At 37.6% G+C, this 11,118-nt stretch overlaps 2 protein-coding genes across 2 annotated transcripts in view; both read right to left on the bottom strand. All coding sequences in view use genetic code 11, as the record gives it.

The window, feature by feature from the left end:
- EGR_03943 (hypothetical protein) overlaps positions 1-2,841 on the bottom strand; it is a gene marked incomplete at both ends in the record, with an annotated part of 3,473 nt that extends 632 nt beyond the window's left edge. The window contains 3 exons of the mRNA XM_024493192.1: positions 1,687-1,723; positions 2,561-2,788; positions 2,824-2,841. Coding sequence (XP_024352464.1) covers positions 1,687-1,723; positions 2,561-2,788; positions 2,824-2,841 — 283 coding nt within the window. The remainder of the gene's footprint in view (positions 1-1,686; positions 1,724-2,560; positions 2,789-2,823) is intronic.
- A 3,226-nt stretch (positions 2,842-6,067) lies between these two features.
- On the bottom strand, positions 6,068-10,890 carry EGR_03942 (hypothetical protein; the record flags this gene model as incomplete). Its single annotated transcript, XM_024493191.1, has 6 exons — positions 6,068-6,204; positions 7,873-7,900; positions 7,933-7,980; positions 8,992-9,046; positions 9,379-9,517; positions 10,701-10,890. 6 exons carry the CDS (start codon positions 10,888-10,890, stop codon positions 6,068-6,070), a joined length of 597 nt encoding a protein of 198 aa, XP_024352463.1.
- Between the last annotated feature and the right edge of the window lie 228 nt (positions 10,891-11,118).

The raw sequence follows: 11,118 nt of genomic DNA, 5'->3' as shown, positions 1-11,118 counted from the left end.
TTTTTGAAGTGTATGCACCCTTAAATTATGCAAAATTCGTAAAAGACCGTTTCACAGAAAATTAACAGTTCATTACACAGTAGTCTCTTTTTTCTACTAAGCATTTAATTCTTGGGATGAACTAAATATATTAAGCCAAAATTTAAAATAAATTTAGAAATGAAATGTTTAAAGCTCAGTAAATTTAAAGCACCTACTATTTTAAAGATGAGGACTATACACTGATCAAAAAGTTGACCTAATGCATGTTAGTTTGCATGTCTGTCAAGCTAGAGGCGGTCAAAAATGTGAACCTCCAGACAGATCGAACACCATCGGCCTTCGAGGAGGAAATGCGCTGTGACATCTGTACTCTACTATTTATCCGCTACCAAATAAAGGATGTCCTGACCCAACTTGTCTGCTTGATTTAAGGCTATGAAGACTGAGGTGAAAAAAAGAAACATCGACCTTTTAACACCAAGATAAAATCCCAGTCAAAAATTACTTAAATACAGGGGGGTACAATACCCTAGAGACATAGCTAAAAAGTACTTAAGTCAGGAGCATGAACTCGTTTCGACTCAGAGAGGGAAACAGAAAGGTCACGTCGTAAACGATTTAAGAATTACAATTGCGCTTTTAACTATAAGATCTGCATAAACTCACAGAATTCAGAATTAGACGAAAACAATAGACCAATATTGTCTCTGACTGAGTATTTTTTAGCCATCAACTCCTTACTAATTGTTTTTGGTTAGATCATTCGAAGTTTAAATACTGTGCATCAAGGAAGAGCTTCAAAAAATCCCTTCAAATAATCTCAGTACAGTGGTTTAATCCACCCAAAACTATGTTCTTACATGAAGGCTATCCGCTCACCATCCACTCCAATACTACTTGAAGAAGAGCCACAAATCGCCGAAATCGAATTGTGGTCTGCTTCATGATCCTGTCACTGAAGTCGCGGCTTCACATTATCAAGATATTGCAGGGTTGAGGTAAAAGAAACTAGGTGGTCACAAATTTTAATGTGAGCATCCTAAGTCTTTACATGTCTTTACAAGTCTTTTGGAAAAATCACCTTTGGATGAAATTAAAAAAGCTTACAGATTCTTATGGGAACCAAATGTGCTTTTGGGCTAGAAGCGGTTGGCAAACAAATGTCATGACGAGCTGGATGTCGTCAAACCCCGAGGAGGAGGAAACACTCCCTGAACACGCTCAGTTGTGATTTCTGCTCCACTTCGTTCATCCGATACTGAATGAAACAAGCCCCCAGTCCAATTCGTCTTCTAGTTTCAAGGGTATGAAGGTTAAGGTGGGACAGAAAAATATAGAGCCTAGTACACCAAAGACCTTCTTTTTGGTGGGGCAAAGCCTTCTTGTATATGGTGACCTAGGGTCATTCTTTTTTATTATTGAAGATAAGATATCACAAATAAACCTTCTGCATTTGCATAATTTTAGTACGATCATTAAAAAACACTGCAAAACACAGATGCTTTTAGAGCAAAATGCGTCAAAATCACTGAAAGGTTTTCAGCAATAACTTAAAACCCATCTAGCTCTTAGTTAACCCAATAAACAGTCATCTCTTTGAGTTGATTTTCTCACTTTCGCAACAAATTTACACCCCTATAAAAGTCTCTGACTCTGCAGAAGTGAAAGCACTTTTTGCGATCTTCAGCCACATAATTTACTAACAAATCTGCGCATACACAAAATCAAAATAAAGGAGCGACTAAAAAAAGAAAAAAACTATTTTATACAAGCAGGAAATTGTTTTTAGGCGGCAGACGTCATAGGCTAAATTTTGAACTTGCGTGGCCTTGATTAGGCTTGGATATTTCGAAGAACCTTCCTTCCCATTCATCTGATAAATGAATAATCTCAAGCCCATCCAATCTTTAGTAACTAGCACTAAAACCTCTACTCTAAATGCGTAAGGAACCGCTAATCTTTGTTGACGCAGTTTGCCAATCCTTCTGGAAAGCAGCTGCTGGAGGGAGTACTCAAGGCTGTTAGAGGCTGGAAGATGTCTTACTTAGTATTCATTATTATTATCTTTTTATAAATTCGAACTAAAGACGATCTGCAAAACCAGGTATTGCACGATGTTACCGTTCCAATGCCAAAAGAATGGGGTGGGGAGCAGAGGTAAGGAAGAAATGAGAGGGAAGAGAGAAAGTAGAAGTGTAATAGCAAAAGTTGGGATAATTGTGTAAATGTTGCGATTTTGTGGGACTCCTCTCTTCGATTTAGCCAATGAATCCACGCCTCTTCTGCAATCTAGCACCACGTTTGCCAATGAAGCCCCGACGCTTTGAAATCTCTAAAAGGCGACATTTATTATAAGTTGTAAGGGTTGGGAAAACTTTGTGGTAGTGACAGAATTTGTCGGATATGCAGCAACGCAGTGTGGCGAAAAGTTCACCATCCATAAGAGAGGAAAACCATAAACCATAGTAAACCATAGTAACTTCGGCCGATGTCCGCAAAATCGTCGCTTAGAATGTATTCCCAATTAGATAATTTCTGGTAACCTCATAAATGGGTTAACTCTGGAATGACTATTAACTTTCGCAACATTTACATAAAAAATTATATTCGAATACGCATTTTTGAAACTCTTAGGAATATACAAAACGACCAGAAATATCAAAAAAAAATAAACTTTGATGCCAAATCTGGATGATATTTGATTGGAATAGTCGTAACAGAGCCCAAAATGAACTTTTATAAAAAAAAATACATATTTTTGTCCTTCAACTTCGCCTGGAAGTGGTGTTTTAGCGTCTTCAATAAACTAAGTTGGATTACACGACAAATTTATGCTCTTACAAAATTTTTATTTCCCATTTACTCATTAAACAAGCTGCTACATTTCTTTTGCCTTATTTAATTTCTCTTACAGACGAAGGAATGTAGCTATCTCAAAGCTAAGTGAAACTTTTCTCTTCCTTCTTAAGGCATAACAAAACTACTTGTAAACTGCAATTGTCCAGAATTTTTGGAAAAGAAAATGAAACATAGCCTTACAGCGTTTTGTACTCCTTTCAACTGTGGATTAAAAAGGGAAAAAGACACATTTCCCGTAGTGCTGATAAGATATCTGACTTAGCAATTATTTCTATAAACCAAACACATTTTTCCTTTTGAGCTATACGACAAAAATTTTATTAAGTTTTCATAATCCATACAGATCAAGAATGTTGGTAGTCAGTGTGCTGACATCCCAATCAATCAAATTTCAGGTGTGTTAACATGCGGAAGGCGCTTCCACTATTATTTGACAACATCCCTCGGAAAGTCACCCCTATCCATGATCAACATTAAGGATAAGCTTACGTGAAAACAATTCCTCCTCTTCAAGAATTTTTTGCAAGCAGGTGCTTCGGATTTCTTGGGATTCCAAACAGGCTGATCTTGGAAAAATCCCATCACACGTCCTAAAATAAAAAGCAAACTCTAAGTCATGGACATCGTTTAAGGGGTATCAATTTAGAGTACCAGGCCAAAATAAGTAATGGGTAGAAAAGGAATTGTTTTAATGGTATTAGCTAACCTGCAAACGAGAAGAGAGACAAGTTCTTCTCCAGCGGGTGAAGCAGCACTCAAAACTTGAGAGTACAAGACCAAAGCTGCGGCAAAAACGAAGCATACCTGCTTTATCCTAAAGGCAAAAGTAAGAACGGACAAAACTATCGGAACCGATCTAAGAATATGGAACTGCTTGAAACTGCTTATAATATTGACAAGCAAAAGGCTGTCATATTTATGGAGAAGTGCGTGAAACTCTCTTTATGCAAAAACAATAATAGAAAGTATCTGACAGTCTTGGAGTTAAATAAATTTTGTGTTTTGGCCATGTCATTCCCGTCAACAAGCCAAAGGCCCTTTTGCATGTCTATAAAAAGTTTTGCTTGGGCTTACACAGGGAGGGGGTGGCCACCACACGTTCTTATGGGACTTAAATGAATAAAGTAAAAAAGACTTCTATTTGCCTTTAGAGGGAGACCAACAATTTAACTGCGTCTTTCTAATCCTGATTGAAAATCACCCGAAGTGTCGTCAGAATTTTCGCTGAATAGAAACGATTATTGCTTTATTACATTCTCACTGAATATAGAAAAATAAATAAGAGTTTGATTTTATTTTCCTTTTTTACTCAGGTCATTTGATCACTGTGAATCATCTTTCACTCTCCCATCATGCGGGTGCTTGTTGACCACATGAGAAAAATGATTTTTTTAAAAGACATCAACTCCATCCCTCCCAAAAGACGGGCATCCTATGGCACCAATGGGTGGAGGAATGGACGATTAAATATTCAAGCCAAAGTTAATTATCAATTGGGTCACGAATCAAGGGCGCAGTAAAGTGTTGTAAGTGATGCTTCACTTAAAAAATGAAAATGGGCTTGGCAATGGTTTTGCTTATGACCACGCTCACTCTCTCAAATACCTCTTTAAGGTGTTCAAAATGTTTAACTTCTGGAAGGCAAACACTTCATGTAATATGGCATTAAGTACTTTACGGGGGTCTAAAAGATTGCATGAATAACCCTTGAGCGATTACAGAATTCAAGTTTAAGGGCAGCAAGAGTATGAGGCGATTTTAGTTGAGTTTCCGTTTTTATTGTTCAGTTATCTGTGGTGTCGTGAATATTATCAAGCTTAAAATTCCCACAAATTGGTTAAATAAATAACCTTTTTCTATGATTTTCACCGAAATGACGCGGATTTATAATGACGCCATTAGCCACATCCACAAAACAATAGGCTTAGTGGATTGCACAAAAAAGAAACAAAGCGAGATCAACTTCAAAAAGGGTTTAATTTAATTTAATAAAATGCTAAAAACCAAAATTATTCCCTTTTTATGTTGATACTAAGACCTGATAGTCAAACTGTCAAAAAAGTTAGAAGAGGTTTTTTTCTTCTGCGTAAATGGATTTACTTCGTTTTTTTTCCGCAACAAACCGTCAGTAAAAGACTTGTGGAATAAGTAAAACACCAACGTAGACCCTAAATCACCACTAGCTACTGTTTTGAGCTTGTTCTACAGGGTTCGATCTAATCTCGTACCAGTGATTGCATAGAGCTGTGCAAATTTTGGAGTTTCAACACAACTACCAACCGCTTTTTGTGATAGCGCAGAAATAAATTGGTTAGAATAACTATTACACCAAAGTAGAAAGTTTGTATTAAATTAATAAAAGACAAAGCATCAAATCAGGGTAGTTAAGAGCGCATCAGAAAGGTCTTAACCTTGGTCGTTTCGAGTTACCCAATTTAATGCATTATTGACTCACGCGCGACACAAAGACTAGTTATAGCAGGCACTTAGCTTGGTAGCTATTTGTGTAAAAACAAACAAAGTGCTCAAAAACTTACATAATTTTTTGTAATACTTGATAGTATTGCACGCTGAAAAGAACAAGACTTAATTTTATACAAGTTAATTGACCAATGAATGACCGCTTCGTATGATGAAGGCGATTGGATTGGATGACAGCATGAGTAGGCATTCAAGGGCAATAACTAATGCTAATCAAGAATTTTGTTATTTAAGGAAAGCTCTTTTTCCCAAGTGCACTATAATAGCAGCCTCATCTATGTGAGTTAAAAAAACCATGATACTATTACTGTAGTGTCGTTAAGAAGACAAATTTGGGAGAGAAATTCGAGAAGAATGGTATTTTACAGTAGCTATTGCGATTGCATTAGCTTGGTACTTTGTTTAACTGCACGCTAAACTACACGGATGTTTGGGTCTCCACTAATTACACCCCACTTTATGGCGTGGTCATCGGAACCATGTTGAGACCCTGTTGATCCTTCTGTGTGTTAGCAACATACGTGATTCTTCATGTCACATTAAGGCAATACTAAAGACTATAATGATATCTAAGCCCTTTAAATAAGTTTATTAAATCCATTAGCTAAATACGTTCTTTTAATGCAATACTTAACAAAACAGTTCTGAGTTAATTTACGTAAGGTAAAGAATCAACATTTATGCAAAAAACGTACCCGGGTAATATCTGCCGCTTCTCAAAAATGTTTGATTTTAGCAGATATGTTTAACTTGGAGATGATTTGTTTTGGGAAAAAAATAATTCTGAGTTACTAGCAAATGGGATAACTTCAAACCAGCACACATCTACTGACTCGTAGACTGGAATAAGTTTGTCCAACAGTGATATAGGATAAGTAAAAACTACAATCAAAGTGTGTAAACTTAAAACGAATTCCGACCTTAGTGCTCTAAGGTGATCTGCCTGGCTAATCAAAATCTTAATCACGTTACCGTCACAACATTGATAGATGACACCTTGCCCACATTAGTACAGCTCCTTCTGAGTCACGCTTTACTCCTAAATATAAAAAAGATGACCACAGGCGAAGTTCGATCCAAATTAAGGCTCGTGAGTCTATGGTGAGAGAAACGAGAGAATATTAAAAATTGCACTATTCACTGCAGTATCTAATACTAAGGAAGGCAACAGCCAGGAGAGATTTGTCATTGACCCTATCTCCATTCTAGAATAACTGCTTGTGCATTGATTGTCCATGACGGTGAGGTCGATTGCCTTTAGCAGACAAACGATAGACCTTGTAATATTTGCGCTATTCAAATATTTCATTGCTAACTTGAGTGTGTTGACTTTGTCAGCAGGTATCCTTCGTTCCCTAATAACTTCATTATGACATACTTCTTCATGCTTACAGCCACTTCCTTTATTTTATGGCCGCTTCATAAAGTGTCTGTACTGACCCACGACAAGTAATGTGCATTGGTAACAGGGTCTGACTGATGTGTGTAATGATACCACCACGATGATACTCCATTTTAAAAGCAGTAATTAAAAAAAAACTCTACTTTGATCCAAGAACCCTTTATAAATTGAATACATGTCGCATAAATTCAGATACCGACATCGCGATTTTAATCATTAATGTAAATTTTGCAATAATTTATATAAATAATAAATAGTATAGGTATTATAACACCAACTCAACAATACACTGAGGAACTATCAACCCTAACTGTTAAAAATCAGTAATTCTTTCACATGATTATCAAAAAAAAAATATAAAGTGCATGAAACTTCGAACTCTGGCAAACAGTCAATCCAACCATCCATCGGTCACCAGCAACACTCCTTTAGCGAAGGCATTCTTCAAGGGTACGGCACACCAACTGTACTTATTGGTTTGTATAAATAAAAATGAATAAATGCAAAGACCAGACCTTCCACCTCTATCCTAGTCTGGAGTTGCAAACAGCTTCTAAATTCATAAAGTTTTTTAGTAAGATATAGGCTTGCACTTTTACCCATTTAAGTAAATGATGTGTCCTCTAATTAATTATTCATCTTTCCTAAGACACTTTTGTTTCATAGTGGATATTTAATGTCTCACAATCTCCTCTTGAGCAAGTCACGTATGTAAACTACTCTTCCTAGCCAAAACTTTGACTGAAAGGTGAATAAGCTTACATCACATTAAGCAGAAGGCGTTTTCTTTAAAGAGGACACAATTTGTAAAGCGAGGTCTCAGTCCACTCCTCTCGTCAACCGAAAGGAAGATTTAAATGAATCCTTAAACAATTTATTTCTTAATAAAACTTGCACAATAAAGCAAAATAAGTTTTATTCTTACCTTATATTCTATAAGTTAAAATCACTTCCTTTTTTGGTTTAAAAATGAAAAAAACGGCAAAAAAATACCAAATATGACAAGCTGAATCCTAGTGTATAAAGGAAAGGGCTCAAAACAAAATCCTTTATCATTTGCCAATAAATTGTTTCTGAATATTAGCAAAAGGTTGGCGGCACTTAAGGGACTCAAACTGCTGCAACCGCAGTGAAGGGAATCAACCTACCGACAACTCCCTTTCTGTGATTAATAGTCTAGACTTAGAGAAAAAAATTTAAAAGCTAACAAAATGAGAACATTTGAAAATCCGTTCAAATAGCATACCAAGACTAAACTGTAGTATGAAATCAAAAGGTTAGAGCTATTTATCTTGCTCTCTGAGATCAAAACTTAGAATTTATAATTAGGGAAATCGTCATATTGCGTGGAGAGAACGAACGATGCTCCGACTAGTACTGCTGATGCTGGAGAATTCCTTAGCAGGTAACGACGCTTCCCACTCACACAAAAGCATCACCTTTTAAATGGATCGCAATCGAATTGACTGGTCATGTTTTACTGTAGCACTACAGATCTTCTTAGAAGCCGTAATTAGTCAAGGTAGGAGAGAAGAACCTAAAATACCCACGCACAAAAGAGCAGTGAAATGCAACCTGCGGAGGCTAGGCTCGCTCGAGAAGTTAGTCTATGAATAAGTCTTGTGACCATTGTAGCATTGAATGCGCCTAACTTAAGTCGTTACTACTTATTCTTAATAAAGTGGCTGAGAAGTTGAAATTTCGAGCATTCGAGTAAATAATAAGCATTATGCGATTGGATTAGATTGCTCTGTTTTTAAACTGTGGATGAAAATTGTCTCCATCCTTATAAAACACGAGGTTATTCGCAAACACAAAAAAATTTAAGTAGATTAGCACCAAATCTAGACAAAGAATTCATTTCTATTCTCACAACTGCTCTGATAAATCATTCATGAAGTGAAAAAAGCACAGGTCCCGAATGTTCATTGCTTTAATTATTCCAGTTCGTTATAAAACGGGAGAGAATTGTTACATTTCCTGAGCAAAAAAAGTTATTTGCGCTTATTGACATAGATTTGTTTGATCAGAAATATTGTTTTACACATTTTTGTTGTCATTTTCGAACCAGGCCATAGCTGAACCCTGAAAGCTGAGGTAGGACCTTGGCCTTCTGCCAATTTCCAAATTAAAGGTTTAACAAAATTACTGATCAAAAGCGGATTTAACTCGATTTTATTTAACCTTTTTGGGAAAAAAAATTAGCGAATTTGATTCAAAAATCACTTAGAAAAAGCAGGGTTCTTACTCCTAAGTAAAGCGTTCACCCTTTGTGTCAGTTTCCAAGCATTTACAGCTACAAAAAACATTGCCAACTGGTTCCTAGGTGAAGAAAAATAATAATGCCTTAACCCTAACAACAGATTGACTGTTTTCGCCTAATTCGTTGACCCGAGGTCAATGCAGTGTTTCGCTATCTTCTTTAATTGTAAAATTTTGGAGAATTCGTTCCGAATATAGCTGTCTTTACGGACTTAAAGTCTGTGAAGTAATTCATGATTTTCGGATGTAATATAGATGCTCTGTTTTATGTAAAAGACTTAAAATCCTGTTATTTTTTTATTATATTTTCACTTGTATCCCATTAGTCTCTTCAAGTCACATATTTTTTGTCACATAAGGGGAGCCTATTTTCCATTTAGAAGTTTTCTGACTTGCAGTGAAACTTCGTTTGACGAGTTTTCCTAGAATGTAGTTGCCAATTTCCGACTTTTACGGTGGACAATGCATGAATAGTAATAAGACTCAAAGTTGACAGAGTTTCCAACATCAAACGCATGCCAAATGGTTTCGCTTAAGTAAAAAAGCTAAGGTAATTTCCTAAATTTATTGGAGCTGCAGAGCCACGTTAAGGCGACCCAAAGTGCAACTGTCTTCAGATCAGTTTTTAAAAATATCAACGCTAGTTGTAATGCGATAGTGGTTTATCCTTCTGTATTGGTGAAGCGCCACTTTTGTACTATGAAGTAGCCCCCTTGTACCTTCCTGGGTGGGCTGGCCTTTTGGGCCATGCCAATAGTCCAGACACCTTCTCTGAGCTGAATACACATATTCTGTCCGAGTATTTTGTCTTCTTTCGTCTTCAGGGAGTCTTGGGACGCTACATTGGTGGCAGTGGAAAGCGAACCCGATTTTAAAGGACATGTAGCCTGATTTTCCACTTCTGCGTGATAAGCCTTAGTCGAGCAGAAGAAGTACATATGCCACGAATGGGAGAATGGTGATGACCCCTAATAGAAGGGTTGATGTTGACGTCCACCTTCGGCATCTCTCCCAGTCCCGTGTTCTGCAGAAAAGCTACTAACAACTGAAGCGACACTAGCCGTGAACCATCTGGAAGTTTCGTTACAGATTTCCCCTACCGTTCCCCATGGACCTGTTTTAAATCTTGTACTTCCTTACTCAAATCTACTCTTAGGCCAGTGTTCCTACATCCATCTATGGGTACACATGATGGCCGACGCAACTCCCCGTCCTGAATCAAATCCCTAAACCGGACGAAACTCCAGACCCAGCCAATTCGCCAGGAGGGATCAGCGACGTTGAGGTCACGTATCCCCTCAGTTGCGCGCTAATTTGGTGACTGGCACGGTCGGCTTGTGGGTGTTTCTTTGCTGCACCGACTACGTTGTAATGGCTGACGCGGGAGGTTGACCTGTGGGAGCGCCAGGGACGACGCTCAAAAGAGGAGGGTGGCTATTTAAAACGATAGTAGTTTATCCCTCGGCACTGGTGAGGCACCACTTTTGTACTTTGAATTAGCCCCCTTGTACCTCACTGGATGGGCTGGCCTTTTAAGCCATGCCGATAGCTCAGACACCTTCTCTGCGCTGACTATATATTCTGCCTGAGTGTTGTGTCTTCTTTTGTCTTCAGGGAGGCCCGGGACGCTGCACTAGTAGCCAACAACATAATTTTAATTTGGGCTTTCTAGGATGTCAAAGCGAGCCAAGATATTAAGGAAGAGCATATTTACCAGCAAAAGGAAGAATTGGGGCTGCCAGCACCCTGGAAGACTTAAGTATTTGCATAGTCAAACAGGCAACTAAACAAGAAATCATAATTTTACGAGCCTGTGGCTCAAAATGTTCACTATCAATTAGGGAACATATCCAAATCCTTAAAAAAAACCAAAGATGAGATTGAGAAACAAGGCGTGGAGGCATTAACCGTAATTATTTTTTGCATAGTGCATCCCTTATACAATCAAACCGGCTTTCGCCAGTGTAACGGAAGAACACCGTTTCGGGTGACCGATTTAGGTTACTAGCAGTGAATGGCAAGGCTTTTTGACCACTTTAATTGCTGAGAAAAAGACTAGCAAAAACTTTATTGCTTCTTAATTTGATTGATCCGATAAATTGAAATAATGTTACCTTTGTTAAAATTCTAGT

The sequence above is a fragment of the Echinococcus granulosus genome (assembly GCF_000524195.1).
Source record: "Echinococcus granulosus chromosome Unknown EG_S00022, whole genome shotgun sequence".
NCBI lineage: Eukaryota > Metazoa > Platyhelminthes > Cestoda > Cyclophyllidea > Taeniidae > Echinococcus > Echinococcus granulosus.
This window is presented reverse-complemented; position numbering and strand designations above follow the sequence as displayed.